Source organism: Plecotus auritus (assembly GCF_963455305.1).
Source record: "Plecotus auritus genome assembly, chromosome: X".
Taxonomy (NCBI): domain Eukaryota; kingdom Metazoa; phylum Chordata; class Mammalia; order Chiroptera; family Vespertilionidae; genus Plecotus; species Plecotus auritus.
In genome coordinates, this window is record NC_137784.1 from 98,780,858 (window position 1) to 98,803,457 (window position 22,600).

At 43.0% G+C, this 22,600-nt stretch overlaps 1 protein-coding gene across 2 annotated transcripts in view; it reads right to left on the bottom strand.

Annotated features, from left to right (window-relative positions):
• Positions 1-16,851: 16,851 nt before the first annotated feature.
• The window catches only part of NKAP (NFKB activating protein), a 35,014-nt gene continuing 29,265 nt past the window's right edge, over positions 16,852-22,600 (bottom strand). Inside the window, exon 9 of one of the 2 annotated variants that reach the window (XM_080651886.1) lies at positions 16,852-20,133. In XM_080651886.1, coding sequence (XP_080508012.1) covers positions 19,959-20,133 — 175 coding nt within the window. In that variant the 3' untranslated portion in view covers positions 16,852-19,958. The remainder of the gene's footprint in view (positions 20,134-22,600) is intronic. The other variant, XM_080651887.1, reaches the window with a different exon arrangement.

Here is a 22,600-nt window from a genome sequence, read left to right on the forward strand (position 1 = left end):
GGAAGTTCTTAAGGAGGTGCTCCTATGGATAAAGCCCCCACCTCATTTGCTTTGTGTTGGGAGTCACACATTTGGCTTCCAGTCAATTCATCAAGAGGCAATTTGCTGAAGCTAGGTCACTGAATGACCAAGTCACCAAATGGGCCATTTTCTGAAGGACTGAGTTACTGTATAGACCAGCCGTGGGCAAACTACGACCCGCGGGCCAGATCTGGCTGTTCTATCGGGTTCTCTTGCTCTCCCTTCCACTCCTTTACTTTGAATTTATATTAGTTCACACAAACACTTCATCCATGCTTTTGTTCCGGCCCTCCGGTCCAGTTTAAGAACCCATTGTGGCCCTCGAATCAAAAAGTTTGCCCACCCCTGGTATAGACTCACCAAAGCCTACTGAATTTATCAGTTTACCAAAAACATTCTATTGTCTTTAATTACGGAGTTTACAGCAAATTACTTTGGCCAAACTGGGCTGGGGAGAGCCAGTTCTCCAAGGTTAAGGGTCTTTAGACTTCCTCACTCTTCACCCTTCATTTAGGTCTTCATAGGATCATTTTAAGCTCTGTTTGCCTCTGCCTCAGTTCCTTAATGCTACAGCAGGGGTGGTGGTGGTGGTGGTGAACAGGTCCCCAGAACTCTCTGTGAATCTTGGAGGGAGGAGAGCAGTGTAGTTAAGAGCAGGGGCTGTGGAGTCGGACAGTCTGGGTGTGAGCTTGGCTTCCTTGTTTCACATGGTAACAAAAATAGGCACGCCCTAGCCGGCTTGGCTCGGTAGATGGAGCAGTGGCCTGCGGACTGAGGGGTCCCAGGTTTGATTCCGGCCAAGGGCACATGCCTGGGTTGCGGGCTCAATCTCCGGTGGGGGTCGTGCAGGAAGCAGCCAATCAGTGATTCTCTGTCATCATTGATGTTTCTCTCTCTCTCTCATTCTCCCTTCCTCTCTGAAATCAATAAAGAAATATATTTAAAAAAATAGACACACTAAAAGTAGAATAGGTAGGGAAAGGTTAAGGGCATCTTTGGGGCTGACAGTGGGGAAACAAGGGCAAGCACAGTCACCCAGAGCTAGAAATGGTGGTGCCATAGAGCTGAGGGGAGAGAATGGTTACCCTTACCAGACTGTGAAGTTGTGAGAGAGCTTCCCTGGAGAAGCTTCCTTCTCCATATACCAGCTACTGGTGACCCTGTAGGGAGACAGCCTTCTGGGGAATATAGACCTCATCCTCACTCTCCTCCATTCAGCCTGATCTCCCCATTGTGTGGAACCTCCTGGAAGATAGAGGTCATGGGAGAGCCCATTGATGTAGTCCAGCCAGGTCAGCCTTCCAGGGGAGAGAGCAGGGGAGATGGGGAGAGTGGATCTGGAAGGGCCAGTGAAAGGTGCACGATCTCACAGGGCTTGTGGTGAGAGTTGAGACCCATTAAACATTTCAAATTGGGAGTTGCTATTTATAGAAAAATAAATAGCTCCCTTTGGAGAGAGATACCCACTTTCCTGCAGCACTCCCAATGCAAGGACTGCCTGCAAGGGATTTATAACTGTGGAAAATATTAGCTATCATTTATGATGAACATTTTACTAAAATAGGAGCAGACAAATATTTTTTTAACAAGAAAAAATTTAATTACATGTATATATATGGGAACTCCGCACACATGAGAGTCAAAAATCCAAAATACATGAGAGGTTCCAACAAATATTTTCTTTTAAAAAATATATGTTTATTGATTTCAGAGAGGAAGGGAGAGGGAAAGATAGAAACACCAATGATGAGAGAGAATCATTGATCGGCTGCCTCCTGCACACCTCCCACTGGGGATTGAGCCTGCAACCCGGGCATGTGTCCTGACCAGGAATTGAACTGTGACATCCTGGTTCATAGGTCAACACCCAACCACTGAGCCATGCTGGCTGGGCAACAAATACTTTCTTTTCTTTTTTTAAAATATATTTTTATTGATTTCAGAGAGGAAGGAAGAGGGAGAGATAGAAACATCAATGATGAGAATCATTGATTGGCTGCACTGGGGATCGAGCCTGAAACCCAGGCATGTGCCTTTGACCGGAATCAAACCTGGGAGCCTTCGGTCTGCAGGCCGACGCTCTATCCACAAGCCAAACTGGCTAGGGCAATAAATATTTTCTTGATGTGATAAATCTCAAGCCATAAACCAGCATCACACTTACTGGTGTAAGGCCAGAAAGCATGCCTGTTAAAGTCAGACACAAAGGAAGGATTTTAAAAAATATATATATTTTTTATTGATTTCAGAGAGGAAGGGAGAGGGAAAGACAGAAATATCAATGATGAGAATCACTGATTGGCTGCCTTCTGCACCCCCCTCCCCCCACAGGGGATCAAGCCCACAATCCAAGGATGTGCCCTGACCCGGAATCGAACCGTGACCTCCTGGTTCTTAGGTTGCTGCTCAACTGTGGAGCCACGCCAGTCGGGCTGGAAGAATTTTTTTTTATTCTTTATTTAAAATATTACACGAGTCTCTTCCCCCCCCCCCATTGACCTCTCCCTGGCCACCCCCTCCCCCAAGCACAAGCCCTCAGCCCCCTACTGTCTGTGTCCATTGGTTTTGCTAATATGCATGCATACAAGTCCTTTGGTTGATCTCTTACCCCCTCACCCCCCCTCATAGGTTGTACAGTCTGTTCAATGCTTCTATGGAAGGATGTTTTTTAAAAAATATTTTTATTGATTTTTTACAGAGAGGAAAGGATAGGGATAGAGAGTTAGAAACATCGATGAGAAACATTGATCAGCTGCCTCATGCACACTCCCTACTGGGCATGTGCCCCCAACCAAGGTACATGCCCTTGACTGGAATTGAACCTGGGACCCTTGAGTCCGCAGGCCGATGCTCCATCCACTGAGCCAAACCGGTCAGGGCAGAAGGATGTTTTTTATATCCACTTTCACTTCACATTTTTCTGGAAGTATTTACCAAAGCTAATACTTATATATTTCAGGAAGAAATGAGTTTCTGGCAGATGACATTATTGTATACCTGAAAAATCCAAGAGAAAAACCTGAAAAACCAACCCCTCCTATACTGTATTCCCTCTAATCCAGGGGTCCTCAAACTTTTTAAACAGGGGCCAGTTCACTGTCCCTCAGACCGTTGGAGGGCCGGACTATAGTTTTTAAAAAAAAAACTATGAACAAATTCCTATGCGCACTGCGGGCCTGGGACGAGTCGGCTGCTAAGCAGGACAGGCAGCGGCACCCGGTGGGCCGGATAAATGTCCTCGGTGGGCCGCATGTGGCCCGCAGGCCGTAGTTTGAGGACCCCTGCTCTAATCATTTAAATTCACTTTATCTTTAAGTAGTCATAGGCTCTCAGTTGCCTAAAGCAGGGTTTGAGGTTCTATTAAAGACTCAACTAGAAATCAGTATTGTTAGAATTCCAAAGAAGTTAAGAATCATTCTACTACATCTTAACTCTTCATAGTTATGTGAATCTGAAAATCATTGGTTTTTAGGAAAAGTACATCTCAGTGGCCAGGCACAAAGAAAAAACAGTAAGGCCTCACTTCTTCCTCACTCCCTAATCCCCTCCCTAGAGGAAACAACCGTTTTCTGTCTCTTGTGATTCTTTAAGAGATAGTCTGTACTTATATGAGTATGTATGCATGTGCACAAAAAGGTAACTTTTTGAGTTTCTTTTTCTAGACAAAAGAAAATGAAGAAGGCTAGAAGTATCAGATTTAATAATATGGTAGATGTGTATAAAGATTTTCCAATACCATTGATTGATAAAGAAGACATTGATGTGACTGAACCAGCAACGGATAAAGAAGACAACAATGTGACTGAACCAGCAATGGATGAAGAAGACACCGATGAGACTGAAGAAGCAATGGATAAAGAAGAGAGCGATGTGACTGAACCAGAAATGGATGAAGAAGAGAGCGATGAGATTGAAGAAGCAATGGATAAAGAAGAGAGCGATGTGACTGAACCAGAAATGGATGAAGAAGAGAGCGATGTCACTGAACCAGCAATGGAAACAGAGAGCAATGAGACTGAACCAGCAATGGAAACAGAGAGCAATGTAACTGAACCAGCAATGGAAACAGATAGCAATGTGACTGAATCAGCAATGTATACAGACAGCAGTGTGACTGAACCAGCAACGTATACATATAGCTATGTGACTGAACCAGCAACGTATACATATAGCTATGTGACTGAACCAGCAGCAATAGTTAGAAGCAGCAATGTGACTGGACCAGCAGTAGTTATAGACAGCAATGCGCTTGAATCAGCAACAGATACAGAAGATGACCATGTGAATGAAATAGCGCTAGATATAGCTGAGAATGTCATTGCTGCTGCTCTTAATATTGTGGAAGGTAGTGATCTTGTTTGGGTGCCTAAAGGACTGTCTTGTTATATAATGTCACACTACCAGGCAACTAACATATTCACATCTTTTTTGCAGAAGATGATGAATACACCATCAAAAACATTGACTGGCTCACACATGGTGAATTCACGCCAGAAAAGTGCCGTAAACAAATCGAAGACTTCGTTACGGTAAGTTAGTTGACCACTCCAGCTTGGTGTACAAGGGTGAAGAACAATAAAAAGGCTCTTCCTTTTTAAAAAAATATTTTTATTGATTTTTTTTTAGAGAGAGAGGGAGAGAGAGATAGAAGCATTGATGAGAGAGAAACATCTATCGATAGGCTGCCTCCTGCACATCCCCTCACCCCCCCGCTGGGGGACAAGCCAGCAACCCGGGCATGTGTCCTGATCAGGAATCAAAACTGAAAAAAGGCTCTTCTTCGATGAAAAGTTTAAAGTCCAGAATCCCTAGGAGATGATATAAAAGGCAACTAAATGTCCTCATCTGGATCCCCAAATCGACATGCAATAGTCTTTGAAGGTGAAAAGCACAATCGTATTTCCCTGTGCTCCTGTCATCCTAACCTTAAATTTTCCTAGTAAAATCTGATATTCCCAATTAAGCAATTTTCCCATCTGGTACTCTAAATGGGGCCTACTGGCCTAAGGAGGGAGCTGCTTCTCTCAAACAAGAGTTCTCCAACACCAACTTTATTTATTTATTTTTAATTTTTTAAAAAATATATTTTATTGATTTTTTACAGAGAGGAAGGGAGAGGGATAGAGAGTTAGAAACATCGATGAGAGAGAAACATCGATCAGCTGCCTCCTGCACACCCCCAACTGGGGATGTGCCCGCAACCAAGGTACATGCCCTTGACCAGAATCGAACCTGGGACCCTTCAGTCCACAGGCCGACGCTCTGTCCACTGAGCCAAACTGGTTAGGGCGCCAACTTTATTTTTATTTATTTGTTAATCCTCACCTGAGGATATTTTTCCATTGATTTTTAGAGAGAGTGGAAGGGGAGAGAGAGAGAGAGAGAGAGAGAGAGAGAGAGAGAGAGAGAGAGAGAGAAACATTAGTGTGAGAGACACATCAATTGGTTGCCTCTCTCACATGCCCTGATTCGGCCTGGAAGTTGGGGGAGGGTTGAACTGCAACCCAGGTATGTGCCCTTGACCGCCCTTGATTGGGAATCAAACCTGCAACTCTTCAGTACATGGTTCAACACTCTAACCACTGAGAAACACTGGCCAGGGCTCCAACACCACCTTTAGAATGCTCATATTAACAGAGGGGATGCACATGGATCAAAAGTCTTTTTACTGTACCTTTGGAACATATTGCCTGTGAATTCCTTTTTCTTTTTCTCTTGTGCCTGGCTCTGACCCATTCATGTGGCTTAACCTGGAAGTTCTGGTGAAAAGGCCCTGGGCTGCTTTGCATAACAGGCGGGTGGATAAAGAAGAATGACTTGAAATACTTACTCACTGTATTTCCTTGAAAAAGAGACCAGTTGAAATTGGTTGAGGCAAAACTCCCAGCCCTGGGAGAAGTTTCTTGCTATCTCTCTTCCTCTGTTCCTAAGCCCTAGACAGCCCTGGTCAGGTGAGATTGAGGAAAGGTCAGGTGTTTCTGGCTCCACACCTTTTGTTTATATGCCAGTTGGCACAAATCACCATTCCCATTAGAAGGGGTATCTAAAGCATAGTGAAGATGAATGATGCAAAATGCTAGTTACCATTGAGCCTTCTTGCTCTGATGCATATCTCCATTTGGGGTTGGGCAAAAGTTTCTGCCTGCTATACCCAAGGTTTGTGAATCAGACTGGAATGGGGCACAAAACAAGCAAGGAATATTTTCCCTACAAATCTCACTGGTTATCTACACTAATAAAATAAATATGCAAATTGACCATCACTTTGCGACACCCACCAGCCAATCAGGAGTGAGTATGCAAATTAACCTCATCACCTCCGTGGAGACTGACAACAGGGAGGAGGCAGCTCCCAGCATGGTGACCGGGGAGCAGGCAAGCACGGCCTGCAGGCGGCTCCCAGCATGGCCTGCTTGGCAGTCATCGTGGTGTGGAGCAGGCAGGCCCTGCAGAGAGCAGAGAATCACAGGGAGTGGGCCTAAGCCATCAGTAGGACATCCCCTGAGGGCTCCCGGATTGGAGACGGTGCAGGTCAGGCTGAGGGACACCCCCCCCCCCAGGCCTCTAGTTCTGAATAAAAGGCAAAAGTAAGTTCTGATAATGGCCTAAAAGGCCTAACATGATCTGACTTCTCCCTCCCAACTTATTGCTTAGACTCCATCACCTACTACCTTCTCCCCTTTTACCTTCCTTACTCCAGCCACACTTGCTTCCTTGCTGTTCAACTGCCAGGCATGTCCCCACCTCAGAGCCTCTGCACTTGCTGTTCCCTCTGTCTGGAATAGTCTCCCCTGAGATCTATTCTCAGGTATCATGCCTTACTCTCTTCAGATCTTTGTTAATATTCCATTTGCTCATTGAGGCCTTTCCTAGCCACCTCATCTAAAATTATACCCACTCTCCTTCTCTGATTTATTTTTCTTCAGCATTTAGCTCTACTTAAGATATTATATTTTATTTATTTACCCTATGGCTTTTCTTCCACCACCAGATCATATGGTCCATGAGGGCAGTGACTTTTGTTAATTTATGTTCCCAGCCCCTAGATGTCAGGCTCTATAAATAAATGTTAATTACACGAACAAGTTTGTTCTCTCTATACCATTATTTTTTCACAGATGAAGAGCTTACCTACTTTGTAGGGCTGTTGTGCAGATAGAGACAATTAGAAAGTAGAAGGTGACTGAAAAGCTAAAAGCTCTATATAACTCATGATATCAAATCACCCTGTTCCCAGCCCCACTAATGCAGCAAGCCCTAGAAGTGAAGTCTACCATCTAAGTGCCAGGCATTCCTGATGGAGAGCTTTCTAAAGCTTAGTTCAGATTTCTCAGAGTTCACCATACACCAAGGGATGGCAAATAAGGAGTTACCATTTCCTGAGCATTGATATGTGCCAAGCACTGCTAAGCACTTCATGTGCATTATCTCATTTAATCCTCACAACAAACCTGAATGCAGGTACATCAGTGTACCCATTTTACATATGAGGAATCTTGAGGCTCAGAGAAGTTGGGCAATATGTCCAAAGTCTTTCTGTTTAAGCAGCAAAATGAAGTTTTGGTCATAGGTCTATCTGATGTACTTTTTTCACCATAATAGGAAAAGGACTTTTGATGACAAAAAGATATTGCAGAGTTTTACTATCAATGAAAAATGCATATCCAAAATATTTTAAGGTATTGCAAGGTGAATAAGAATGATTAAAGCTGATGTCAGAAGGCTTGTGTGTTTGTAGGGAGGGAATATGTACGCTTTAACATTGACAATGGGCACAATAATTGGTTTATTCCCTTTAGGAATGTAATCTGGCAATGTGAATAGACATGTAAGTTCTCTATAGAAGAAAAACTGGAAAAATCTCCAATGCCTAACACATAGTTAAAGTTATTATTATTTTAATACATTTTTATTGATTTTAGAGAAAGGGGGGGAGAGGGATAGAGAGATGGAAACATCAATGGATGAGAGAATCATCTATTGGCTGTCTCCTGCATGCCCCTACTGGGGATTGAGCCTGCAACCTGGGCATGTGCCCTGAACAGGAATAGAACCATGACCTCTTGGTTCATAGGTCAACACTCAACCACTGAGCAAAACCAGTCGGGATAAAATTATTTTTATAAGAAAAATAAAGCATCATTATAAAAATCCCCAGTGAGCAAAAAGGCACAAAGTAGAAAATGAAACTTACCTCTTTACTCCCCCTCCAATACCCAGTCCTACTCTCTCAAAGGTCACTTACCATGGATAACAATTTTGTGCATATACTTCCAGTGCCTGTTGATTTTGAGTGTCTAATTATGTGTAATGGGCTAAGCCATCATGGTAGAGTAGCACAGTGAGAAACTGTTTCCTGGAAGTGAGTTTATGAAGCAAGGTTCTGTAAACATTACAAAACACAGGGATAACACACACTCATTGGAGCTACATAAAAGTCAGCTGCCTGCACAGTGATAAAAATGGGAAGAGATTGGGCTGATGGTGATAGTTGTATTTAACATGCCCAAGGCTGCCTTAGTTCACAAAATGGGGGAAAGCACTATCACACCAAGTTGAGAGGAAGACAATATTAGATCTGAGGCATCTGATGGAGTAGAGAGAAAACTGAGCTGGGTGTTGGGGAGCCCTGAGTCCCCATCCCAGCTGTTGTGTTGGGCTGTCCTTCCCCATTTCTAGGCCCCAAAATCCTCATCTGTAAAGTAAGGGACTTCATTAGATGATCTCTAGGGACCATTCCAATGCTACAAAATCTGTGCTTATGTGACAGATTAAACATTAGGGCTGAAAAAATGTATCAAATACTATAGAAAGGCTGAAAAAAGGGCATGCTTCTATGGGCTTCACGGGATTGACTGTTGAACTTCATTACAAGGAATGATCTCTGTAGGAAGGCGCAGTCTCTCATCTCAAGAAATCTAGAGTCTGGTGCTCCTCTCTGGTTGAGTGAAACAGCCAATTGGGTAGAGACTTGAAATAAAGTAAGCTGAAGCAGAAGGCCAGCCTACTGCTTTTTTTTTTATAGGAGAGCAGGAAATCATTTTACCATTTCCTCCCACAGTCCCTCTGCACATCACTGGTATTGTCAGACAATCCCACTTCCTTCCTTCTATGGACCTTCCTCTTAATTCAGGATCTTTTTTGATTTGGAAGTTTCCTGCGCCCTGAGAGCTAGCCCAAGGGGCTTAGGTTGAATTGAACTTGTTAAATACCTATAGCATTCAAGGCCCTGTGCTAAGAATCAGGGCTGCATTATGACCCATAGACCCTAGGTACTGGCAAGCTTTGTGCTTTGGAGGGAAGCTTCTCCAAGGGTGTAGGGATCTGAGGGATTTGGAAGATCCTATTGCCTGACTCATTCCTTTCCTGACTTTATTTTACATACTACCTATGGCTGCAATGATGTGAGTCTGATATTCAAAAACAGTTTGCGAAATCAGCCTCATTACTTTCTAGTCACACTTTTAGGTCTCCTTGAGTAAAGTGAGCAGATCACATGTTCCAGTCATTTTCTTACTATTTTCCAATGAACAAAACTTGCCTCCCAAGTAAGGGTCTGGAAGGAAGTGAGTGTGTACGTATAGGCAGTGTGTATGTACACACCAACATCTGAGCATGTGAATCTACAGTCCAAAGGCCAGTCTCAAGTGATCTTTGCATTAGTAACTCATTTTGTTTCAGCTCCACCTTTTCTCTCCTCCACTTGTGGAGATAATGGGAAGTTGACTAGTTTGAATCCCAATCAAAAGTGTTAGAAATGGATTCCAGAAGCAGAGCTGTAACCCCTACTGTTGTGCGCTGCCTTTATCTAGAGGCCTTGAACAGAAGTCTGCTTGTCTTTCTCTGTGTGCTCTTTCTTTTTTCTATGAAACAGAGTTGGGAGTATCAAGACCGTTGGGTTCACTACGCAAAGTTGGTAGAGACAAGAGACCTGATTCACAGCTTCCACTACATCTACTCTGTACGCTGGAGTGTCCCAACTTCTCAGACACCCACGGCATTCAGCTCTGCCTTTGCCTTCTTCACCGTCAAGTTCAACAAAAACAAACCTCCGGTAAGCTCTTCCCTTTATGCTCTGTTCCCTTTAGTGAGACTTCAATGAAAATGGAGACTTCTTTTGTCAAGGTCATTGATGACCCCTTCTTTGTAAAACTCAATAGTCATATTTCTGTTCTCATCCTGCTTGGCCCATCTACAGCACTTGCCATAGCTGATCACTCCCTCTTTCATGAAACAAACATTCCATTTGGCTTCTAGACCAACATACTCTTCTGATTTTGAGGCATTTGGTCACTGAAATGAGTGACTAATGAGTAATGCCTCACTGACCATTTCTTTTCGGTCTCTATCAGTTTCTCCTCTCACTAACCTCTTCATATTGGAATGTCCCAAAACTTAGGCCTTGGATCTCTTTTCTATACTCACTGCCTTGATGATCTTATCAGTCACCTGGCTTTAAATGGGTCACCTCTAGCTTATGATTCCCAAATTTATGTCTCTACCCCAGACTTCTGCCACTTGGATGTTTAAGAAACATCTTACTTAATGTAACCAGAATTGAACTTACAATTTTTCCTTCCAAACCTTATCTGCAGGTTTCCTCATCTCAGTTGATGCCAATATCCTTGGCATCATCCTTGACTATCTCAGACCCCTTATCCAATCCATTAGGAAATTGTTGGTCCTACCTTCAAAAACAGGTCTTTTTTTGTTGTTGTTCTTTAAACTTCCCCAACATTTAATTATCACAACCGCTACAAAGTCGACTAGGCTGCCAATAATGTACTGTCTCTTTAAGCGGTTTCCTGGGGCCAGTTCAGTTTACAAAGAAATTCCTGAATCCAGGACAGGGACTGGGAAACAGCGGTCAGGAAGGGAAGTACGTGCACCCAGAGGGACAGGTCACGGGCTCCAGGGCGGAGCCGTCCCCTGGTCACTGCGCTGACTCAGTACCTATGCCTAGCACACACAGGGCCCTCCTGGGCCTGCATCCTGCTCGGCTAACCCTATGTCGTTGGAGGCTCAAGGGGCGGGGCCGCGCTGGTTACCTGAGTACACAGGCCCAGGGCAGCTTGCGAGCCTAGAGCCCCGCCGCTTCCTCGAAGCCCGAGCTGCCCCACCGCGACTGTGCGGCCCAGCAAACCGGTGAGTGGGCACCGACAGAGGGGTCGGGTGGCCAGGGCACTGGGCACTCTCAGGGGCGGCGCGGGAAGAGTGAGCCAGGGCTTCGGGGCTCTTCTGAGCCGGGGGCTGCACTGGGACTCGGGTCCCTAGGCTCCGCCCTGAATTGTCCCCTGGGGGTGGGGACACAGGGTACTGTGTGTGTGGGGGGAGGGAGCGCTGTTTCCGCGCAAGGCACTGTCCAGGGGTGAGAGGGGGGGCTGTCCCGGTGCAGGGCACTGTCCCGGGGGTGGAGGGGCGCTGTCCTCGCGCAGGGCACTGCCCTGGGGGGTGGGGGCGCTGTCTCCGCGCAGGGCACTGTCTGGGGGTGGGGTGGGGTGGGGTGGGGCGCTGAGCCGCTGAGCTGCTGAGCTGGGAGGGCAGCCAGGGCTGGGCAGCCCTGGGCAGGGTCAGTAACCTGCAGAGGCAGCTGAGAGCGGCTGCCCACGGCCGAGGGAAGCCGGCAGCGCCATGATGTCACCACATGTTCCGGGGACTGACCAGGTCCGCTGGGTCACCGTGGTCATAGCTCTCGTCCTTTCACGATTACATTTTTAGTGAGTTCTGGGCACATCTGATTGGAGATAAAGTCTGTGGCTGTCTTGGCTCCTTGAGAATAGGTCACCCCTGGGCTTGGGCAGGCTCCTCGGGCTCAGCACCGTTCTGCTCCAACTAGAAGCCCAGCAGGGCGGTCCTGTCACAGCCCCATTGCCCCTTACCGAGTGTGAACCTCACTGGGGTGCAGTATGGTTGTGCAGACCTCAGGGTGTCTCCCCACTGGGGACCACTCATTTCAGATCCCCATGCCACCTTTTCTGTTGCTTCAACTTTGTTCTTCAGATTCCACATATAAGTGAGGTCATATGGTATTTGTCTTTCTCTGACTGACATGTCACTGAGCATAATACCCTCTAGGTCCATCCATGTGGTGGCAAACGGTGAAATTTCATTCTTTTTTGTGGCCGAGTGATGTTCCATTGTATATAGAGCAGAATGGGTGTTCAGTGGCTGGGATACAGCCTGTGTCCACGGCTTTTTATCTGCTCACTGCTCCATTCCACCTGTAAACAACCAGCTCCCTATCTTAACTGATCAGCCGGGCCTTCTCCCAGCTATCTCCTGCGTCTGGCCTAGGCCAGTGTTCACTCACAGGGTGCAAGAAGCTTGCTCTACAGCCTCTACAGTGTTTCAGTAAGAAGGAACAGCAAATGCAAAGGCCCTGAGGCAGGAGTATATTACTGTGTTTCCAGGCTGCTCATGCACCTAGGTGCCCAGACCATGTGCCTCACTGGGCCCAGGTGGGCACCGCCAACAGTGAAGAGGCACTATACTACTAATATGCTCTCCACGGCCGTTCTCCAACCAGGGCCTCAGGTAGCTTCCCGGTGACGAGGCCTTGGAAGATAACCAGCTTTAAAAAACCATGGTTCTATTCTGTGAGTGCTGACTGCTCAGGCAGGAAGCTGCACCCATGACACTGCTGAGGGTGGTGGGCTAGGGCCCCATCACTGGTGTCCTACCTCCCTAGTGAGTGAAAAACAGGTCTTGAACCCAACAATTTCTTACCACTCCACTTCTACCACCCTGTTTCAAGATACCATCATCTCTCATCAAGATGATTTCAGTAGCCTTCTAATTGGTCTTTCTGCTTCCACCCTTGCCCTCATCATGTCTCTGTTCAATATAGCAGCCAGCCAGAGTGACCCTTATTAAATCAATTGATGTCACTCCTCTTTTTAAACATATTGCAATGTGTTTCTCAAACTTCAAAATGCATGCACATTATTTGGAAGATTCTGATTTAGGAGGTCTGAGGTGGGGCTTGAGATTCTGCATTACCAAGAAGTTCCCAGGCAAGGCTGATGCTGCAGGTCCATAAACTATGCTTTGAGTAGTAAGGTCCTACAAGGCCTTGTGTGATCTGGTCCCTGTTATTTCTGCTTTCCCACTATTCCTTCTCCATCACTTACTCTCTCCAGCCACTCTGATCTTGCTACTCTTTTTTATCCCACTTGTTCGTACGTTTTAAAAAAAATTTAATAAATCTTTATTGTTCAGATTATTACAATTGTTCCTTTCCCCCCCCATAGCTCCCCTCCACCCGGTTCCCACCCCACCCTCTGCCCTTACCCTCCCCCCCCCACTGTCCTCATCCATAGGTATACGATTTTTGTCCATTCTCTTCCCGCACCCCCCCACACCCCTTTCCCCCCGAGAATTGTCAGTCCACTCCCTTTCTATGCCCCTGATTCTATTATATTCACCAGTTTATTCTGTTCATCAGATTTTTTTATTCACTTGATTTTTAGATTCAGTTGTTGATAGATATGTATTTGTTTTTCATAATTTTTATCTTTACCTTTTTCTTCTTCCTCTTCTTAAAGAATACCTTTCAGCATTTCATATAATACTGGTTTGGTGGTGATGAACTCCTTTAGCTTTTTCTTATCTGTGAAGCTCTTTATCTGCCCTTCAATTCTGAATGATAGCTTTGCTGGGTAGAGTAATCTTGGTTGTAGGTTCTTGCTATTCATCACTTTGAATATTTCTTGCCACTCCCATCTGACCTGCATAGTTTCTGTTAAGAAATCAGCTGACAGTCGTATGGGTGCTCCCTTGTAGGTAACTAACTGTTTTTCTCTTGCTGCTTTTAATATTCTCTCTTTGTCTTTTTCTCTTGGCATTTTAATTATGAAGTGTCTTGGTGTGGTCCTCTTTGGATTCCTTTAGTTTGGAGTTCTCTGCGCTTCCTGGACTTGTAAGTATATTTCTTTCACCAGGTGGGGGAAGTTTTCAGTCATTATTTCTTCAAATAGGTTTTCAATATCTTGCTCTCTCTCTTCTTCTGGCACCCCCATAATTCTGATGTTGGTATGCTTGAAATTGTCCCAGAGGCTCCTTACACTATCTTCATATTTTTGGATTCTTTTTTCTTTTTGCTTTTCTGGTTGAGTGTTTTTTGCTTCTTTGTATTTCAAATCTTTGACTTGATTCTTGTGATCCTCTTGTCTGCTGTTAGATCTCTGTATAATATTTTTTTATTTCAGTCAATGTATGCTTAATTTCTAGTTGGTCCTTTTTCATATCCTCAAGGGTCTCGCTAAATTTATCGGCCTTTTCTAGGATATTCTTGAAAAACCTATAACCGTGGTTTTGAACTCTATATCCAGTCGTTTGCTTTCCTCCATTTCTTTCATTTGTGATCTGTTTCTTTGTCTCTGCATTTTGGCTGCTTCCCTGAGTTGATAGAGTGGCTTTGTGTGCTAGGTGTCCTATAGGGCCCAGTGGCTCAGCCTCCCCAGTTACCTGAGGTGGACACTCTTGGTGCACCCCTTTGTGGGCTGTGTGCACAGTCTTGTTGTAGTTAAGCCTTGATTGTTGTTGGTATCACTGGGAGGAATTGACCTCCAGGCCAATTGGCTGTGCGGGTCAGCTGTGTCTATGCTGGGAGAACTTCTGTGCTGGAGACACCCTTATGAAACAAGACTTGCAAAATTGCAAAAGCCTCTGTGCTCAGCTTGGATGGGGCGGAGTCTCAGGGCAGAGCAGACAGCATTGGTTTCCTGTCAGCTCTGCCCTAATAGGCCTGTGTCTCAGTGTCCCGTGGTAATCGCTGCAAGCACCTCTGAGAGAAAGCGACCCTCGAGTTCCGCCTGCTGCCAGACAGTCCAGTTTCTCCCTGAATGAGTCTGGGTCTCCAGAGTCTTGCCCAGAACTGGAGTTCAGTGCAGTCGGGAGCTTTTGTCTCCCTCCCACTTGAGAAAGCCAGCCGTGCATTCAGTTGCCCACTCTCTCTGTGCACGTGCCTCGGTACCTCTGCCTTCCACAGTTCCTCTGAGTCTCAGTGTGCTTTTCTGTTTCCTTCTAGTTGTAGAATTTCCACTCAGCCAGCCTTCCTGTGGTACTGGATGATGTCCGTTTTGTCTTTTAGTTGTAGTTTTGAAATTGTTGTGCGAGGCAGCAGTTTAGGTGTTTACCTATGCCGGCATCTTAGTTTCCCTCCTGATCTTGGTACTCTTTAATAATATACTCCTGCCTCAGGGCCTTTGCACTTGCTGTTCCTTCTGACTGAAACACTCTCCCCTGGGTATGTGCATGGCCTGCTCTCTCACCTCCTATTCTGCACTTCCTACCACCACGCCCCAACTCACTAATGCTTTTGCTTTTTCTCCTTAACACTTTATCACCTCCTGATATCTTATATAATTTATCTTACCATCTGTTCTCCCTACCAGAATGTAAGTGCCATAAAAGCAGAGATTTTTATCTTGCTGTAAAACAAGGTCTGGCAAACAGTAGGCACTCAATAAATACTTGAATGACTGCTTATAGCCATTAGGTAGACCATGAATCTGAAATATGTTGATAGCTGGTGTGAAAAGAGCCAAAATAACATGAATCTAGGCATAGGGTTCTCAGAGGAGCAGGGTTGATACCAAGCATAATGCCTGGAACACAACAGACATAAAAATGTATATCCCCTTTGCTGCTTTAAACATGTTTTTCAAAATTTGTTAATCTATATTATTTTATTCCTATGCCATTACTCAGCGGTAAAGTAGCTACTATCAGTTGAATAAACTGGAACATGTAAAGATGGTAAATCACTTATTCAAGATCCTATTAATAAGCATATGCTTCTCCTGACTTGTTTCCAATGTTGTGGTGATGCTTAAAGTATTTGTTGACCAAAAGATCTTTTAGAGAACAGAGGTTTGATGTGACAAATAACTACAACCTACAGACTACCAATTTACAAGGGAGATGAAGTCTAGAAATTTAAGAGTATGTATATATATATATATATATATATATGTATATATATATATATATATATATATATATATATGGGAAAGTATAGAGATGGAAGGAATCATGAGTTGGTATGATTGGTCTAGGCTGAGAACTGTCTTTTTCTCTCTTAGGATGCACCCATTGAAATCTCTTATATCTTTGAAGGACAGTCACTAGTACACAGGTAATGAACATTTGGAGACTTATTTGAAATGGGTGGTAGATAAAGGTCATCATACCCCAGGAATCCAGGAGGCCCACAGCAACAGATAATTCACGTAAGGGTCACCTTTCTCATTTGGACCACCTACCCCATTAAGATGGACTGAAAGTAGGACACTACCATTATTCTAGAAAATTGTTTTTGTTTGCTTTTTAGTATCTTGTTTTTCAGTGATTATAAACTTGAGGATTAGTTAGAGTAGGGTGGTGGCAAAGTGGGTCATGTCTATTGTTTTTATGGGAAAACTCACAATTACATGGGATTAACATATATAATAACCTCTTTTATTTGTATAGCAGCTCTTTTAAAGAATATATATAAGCTCATTAATTCTTTTGACTGGGCCTAAGGAATAGATACAGTCTTAGACCCCCCTCCCAAAGGCTTTTTGCTCACTAGGAATGAAACAGAGTAAACAGGGAATAAATATTTGGCTCAATGGTTTCTTTCATTTTAAAAAGCTTTTGTTGTATTTGTTTTTCTTCCTCTGCAGACCAGGAACGACTCGCTTTCGAGAAAATTGGGTGAAGGAAATGGTTGTGGCCAAACATAATATAATGAAGTCATTTCCCTTCTAATTCAGTTGTGTCTGACTCTTACGGAATGTTTTATGATTGGATTTCTAATCAGAATGTATTAAAAAACACCATATTGCACATCAAACCACAAAATATTTATTGAATAATAAACCGGTGACACACAATCCAACTGTATTTTTTTTGCATTCATTCATTTTCCTTTTGGCAACTTCCATCATGCTAACAGAATAACCAGTAAGTTGTTTTTTATTTTCTAAAAGGTTTTTCCCATCACTATCTGCATCACTCAGAGTCTTACAAGTATAGAAGTTGAGTTTAGAGAGTTGCTAAAATTCACCTGCCAGACCAACCGAGATTGGTACTTGACTGCCTATTCCTCCATTTGAGCTAAGTGTCCAGCCCAGACACAACTCTCTTTTTTGTTTGTTTTTGTTAATCTAAACCCAAGGATATTTTTCCCATTAATTTTTAGAGAGAGTGGAGGGAGGGACGGAAGAGGGGAGGGGAGGGGAGGGGAGGGGAGGGGAGGAGGGAGGGGGGAGGGAGGGAGGGAGGGAGAGAGAGAGAGAGAGAAACAAACCCAGGTACGTGCCCTTGACCAGGAATTGAACCCACACCTTTTGGTACACAGGTCGATGCTCTAACCCCTGGAGCCACACTAGCCAGGGCCAGATACATCTCTTTATGGGCACTACTGGGGAACAGAAAAATGGCAACAGTTCTATGGCTCAAACTATAACCAGTCTGAAGGGTTTCTCTACTCACAGACCCCTCATTTACTGCGAGGAAGCATCACTGTTAAACACATTCTGAAATTCTAAAACTGGGCATGCTGCCTGCCACAACACAGCATTGAAATTATGGTAGCAGGGCTGCTTCAGGAATGGGGGCAATGAAACATGGAAGGCTCAGTCTCCACCCTCACTTATTTCTTGTCTTCTTCCCATCCTCACACCAGATTATTACTTGTTCCTACCATCCCTATGAGGCTGTCTTACCTGGCTACAAAATTTTTAAAACACCAAAGACAAATTACATTACAAGTGATTACTTATAGGTACATCAGAATACATATTTACATAGACAAGCACTGGAAGTAAACAGAACCCTAAAGACAATTGATGTGGTAAGACTGTGGGTAATTTTTCTTCTTTTAACTGTTACATTTGTGCAATAAATAAAAAAGGAGGGAAAATCTTAGAGCAACAGGGGAGGAGGTGGGAAACTAGATAAGGCTTCCTTGGAGAACAAAAAATAAAGTATTTCAAATAAAAAAGCCTGCCTATTAGACTTATGGCTCAGGTGACTAAACATAGTTTGAAGCAGTAACTCTCATGAGCTAAAAAGAAAATACTTTTAGATTTTTATTCTTCCCTACCCTTTCCCAGAAAATATGCTACCGAAGCTATTCTTGGCACATCTTTCTTGAACAAACTCTGATGAAAGAAATGGTAAAGTTCTGAAATAAATTATTTTTTTCCATTTACTCAACAAGCATTTGTTGGAGGAGGCAGAAGAATACAATGAAAATGCACAGTATTTATATATCACAAAATTGTTGCATTTGAACTATCTTGCCTACTGAAAATAAGAGAACAAACTCATTCAGTCTTTAGGAGCCAGTAATAAAAAATAATGTTCTCAGAGAACAAAAATTTTAAATGGGGATTGTAAGTTTAGGTTTTATTATACAGGGAAGTAGATAGATTAGGATTCCCAAATTTGGGATCTAGTTTCCTTTTAACTTTTGGAAAAAATAGATTTCTTAGACTAGACAACAATGTTGATAAATATAAATAACTTCAAATTCAGGGGTCATAAATGTTGCTACATGCCAAGTGGCTGTTTAGTTCATTAGTTATGGGTTAAAGGTAGACATTTTCCTAAGACATGCTAAATAGTAAAGCTTCTGATCTATGCGTTGAAATCTAACTGCCTAAAAAAAAAAAAAATCTGACTGCCTTATTTGAAAACTTTGAAAAAAATACTTTAAACTATTCTAAGGGGAGAGGAGAGGGCATTTTATAACAGCAGAGTCAGAATTTCCTTACCATCCAGGTAATTTAAATTTATCCTAGGCACATAATAATGCAGCTCAAAAAATCAACAAAAACAACCCAAGCTTCCACTGTTCCCTCCCCCTTCAATCTTGTGATCTAATGACTAAAATGCAACAAAATAGGGAAGAAAAAAGATTGTAATCTCACAGTCCCAGAATTTTGCATTTCTCCAAAATATACTAGTAAAAGTCAATAGTAGCCATAAAAAAGTGATAAATTGAGGGGGTTCTATATAAAATTAAAGATTAAACTGCATGACTGATGTAAAAAATAAACTGAAAGGTTTATGTAAAGGACAGACAAAAAATTACATAAAGGACAGGCAAAAATGTTTAATATAATTTTAGCTTCATCCTTATAAAACAACTAAGTTAAAGTAATAATTCATTATATTTTTCCGTATTAAATGCCTGACCACAGTTGACTCCCATTCATTTCTAGTATTCAAATTATGATCCAAGTACAGCTTAGATGAAAATAATGTACTTACATTGGCACAACAGTAGACTTCCCAATATTTTATATTTGGGAAACACACTTAACCTGTTAAGAATTTTTAAAACTAATGTTCACATTTTCAATTTATTAAATCTGTGGGTTAGTTTGCTTTTGGGTTTGTTTGTGGGTTTTAGGGTGAGGGTAGGGACTAAAATCAAAATACAGGCAGATTATATATTGTACAATAAAGTAAATCTTCAAATTCCAGATTTGCTTTTTTTCAGTAATGCCTTAATTTTGTTAACAAAACTGGCCTCCTGTGTGTTTCTATCAATCCATTTATAACACATTCAACATAGAGGAATAATAATTTTCCACAAGTTCAGTTGCGGGGGGGTGAGCGTCATGTAGAGCTAAGAGTAGCACTGTACCATGGTGTGAGACAGTGAAACTTATTTTTCATCTCACTGACATCTTCTCTCAGTGTTACCTCCCCAAATATAGTAGGATTTCATTCACAATTTGGATTTTTCAACCAGGAAGTTTTAATCCAAAATATCCCAAAGTTATATCAATAAGCAGCTTTTTAATTGAAGGACTGAAAGAATTAAATAGAAGGCACAGTAGCACTGTAAAGCTTTCCAGATCATAATAACCTTTTTGTATGTATATATGGAACCTAGACTTTTTGTTGAAAATGTCTGCTGAATAATCTGAAAATCCTTATTTGTCATCTTTCCCTTTAGTTTTTCTGTATACCATCTCTCGAAAACTGGCCAGAATCTTGTTTTCTCTCTTTCGTCTCTCTTCTTGGTTAAAGGATGCAAGAGCTCTCTTCTCATCAGCACTATAGATCTGGTTCTCTTTCCGTAGTCGCACAGCCTCCATTCGGCGATGCCTGGAGATAATTTCATTTTTGGTTTAATTTCTCAGTAATTATTCTCATAGTTATTCTCATCATTCCTCATTAATCCTTTCTTTTTTTAAACTATATTTTTATTGATTTCAGAGAGGAAGGGAGAGGGAGATAGAAACATCAATGCTGAGAGAATCATTTTTTGGCTGCCTCCTGCACACCCCCTACTGGGGGCTGAGCCTGCAACTCTGCATGTGCCCTTACCAGAATCAAACTGTGACCTCCTGGTTCACAGGTAGACGCTCAACCACTGAGCCACACTGGCCAGGCACTAATCCTTTCTTAATACAGAGTGGTTTACTTAAAAATATGACAAATAGAAACTGTTTTTGTAATGGGTTATATTTTCAAAAGATCATTCATTTTATCTGCTGTGTCCTTTGATTTATTTCTAGTATTCAATTAATGATCTCTGATGTCATGTCAACATTGTGAATGTCATTAATTTCAAATACTAAGGGCATAAGTCTGGTTCTGCTGTTTCCAGTAAAACAACCAGTGCTGGGGCTGACCAGCAGACCTTGAGCGATGGATGAACAGATTGCTTTGACACACGTTATTGTGAAAGAGAGGCTAAGGGATTAGTTTGCTTTAGGAGCAAATAGCCCTGTTCACCTGCCTCCTTTGGCTTTTATTGTAACAACAGCTTGAACTAAAATTAACTATTAGATACTATTAGTAGGGTAAGCATCCTTGAGAAAGCACATGCGTCCTTTAAGCAAGGACATGTCTAAGTAAACACCCGGGGGCTCAGACTTGTTTGGGAAAGTCAAGGCAGGGGCTGCCGCCTTTGGCAAGGTCCCCCAGAGGCCTCCGACCTTTCAGAGATTCCTCCTTCCAGACCTTCCAACCAAGTCCCATGCTTCCTCACAAACCAGAAACAGGCAAATTATATTAAACTTCCTAGGTGATATGTGGAATTTGCTTTTGTGGAATTAATAATAGGATAGATGAAAGATGTAAGCTGTCATCAATTAGGTGGAACTTCTTCAAGGTTCAAATTTATCATAGAACCAAAAGAACCAAGTCTAAATCTACAATTGAATTTAACTCCTTTAGCAGCTCAAAGAAAATAAAGAAGGGATTTAGCACAAGATACAAATCAGGAAAATATAGAGGCGGGGCGGAGGGAAACTATTACATCTTCAAAAGGTTGTTTATTTAGAAGGAAACTTTCATGAAAGCCTGCCTCTTTTATGTATATACTAGAGGCCTGGTGCACAAAATTCGTGCATGGGGGGGGGGAGGTGTCCCTCAGCCCAGCCTGCACCCTCTCCAATCTGGGACCCCTCGAGGGATGTCCGACTGCCCGTTTAGGCCAGATCTCAGTGGGATCTGGCCTAAACGAGCAGTCGGACATCCCTCCCACAATCTGGGACTGCTGGCTCCCAACTGCTTGCCTGCCTGCCTGCCTGCCTGATTGCCCCTAACCACTTCTGCTTGCCAGCCTGATCATCCCCTAACCACTCCCCTGCCAGCCTGATCACCCACTAACCACTCTGCTGCTGGCCTGGTCATCCCTAACTGCCTTCCCTTGCAGGCCTGGTTCCCCCCAACTGCCCTCCCCTGCAGGCCTGTTCACCCACAACTGCCCTCCCATGCTGGCCTGATTGCCCACCACTGCCCTCCCCTGCTGGCCATCTTGTGGTGGCCATCTTGTGATGACATGACAGTCAATTTGCATATTACCTCTTTATTATACAGGATATATATAGGGCGTAATGTCACAGGAAGGTCATGGTATCCTGCCACCTGTGAGGAGTAAGCCCAAGTTGCTGTTGGATGTGTTATACACAGAGGAGCCATTACTCAGGCACTCTGCTCTCTCCACATCCACCATCTTTAAAATATATATTTTTAATTGATTTCAGAGAGGAAGGGAGAGGGAGAGAGAAATAGAAACATCAACCCAGGCATGTGCCCTGACTGGGAATCAAACCCATGACCTCCTGATTCATAGGTGGACACTCAACCACTGAGCCATGCAGGTCAGGCATGATCATCTTATGTGTTTATATGTCATACATATTTCTTCTGACAAATGCCTCTTTGTATCCTTTTCCCACTTTCTTTTTTTGTTTTAAATATATTTTTCTTGCTTCTTTCTTATCTCAGCTTGGAACTTGTCTTTTTACTTATTTTAAGATGCCTTTTGATGAACAAAAGTTTGTACTTTTAACCTAGGCAAATTTATCAATATTTTATCTTATGGTTATTGCATATTTTTGCCCTTTAAAAAACACTTCCTCCACCCCAAGTTCTAATAGATATCTGCTCATATTTTATACTGAGTATTAAAGTTGTTTTGACATTTAAGTTCTTAACCTAGCTGTACTAATTTTTAAATATGGTAATATAGGGTTCTATTTTCATCTTTTCCCATACACATAATCATTTTTTTTCCTGAACCATTTACTGAATAGTTCCTTCTTTCCCCAGTGATTCTATA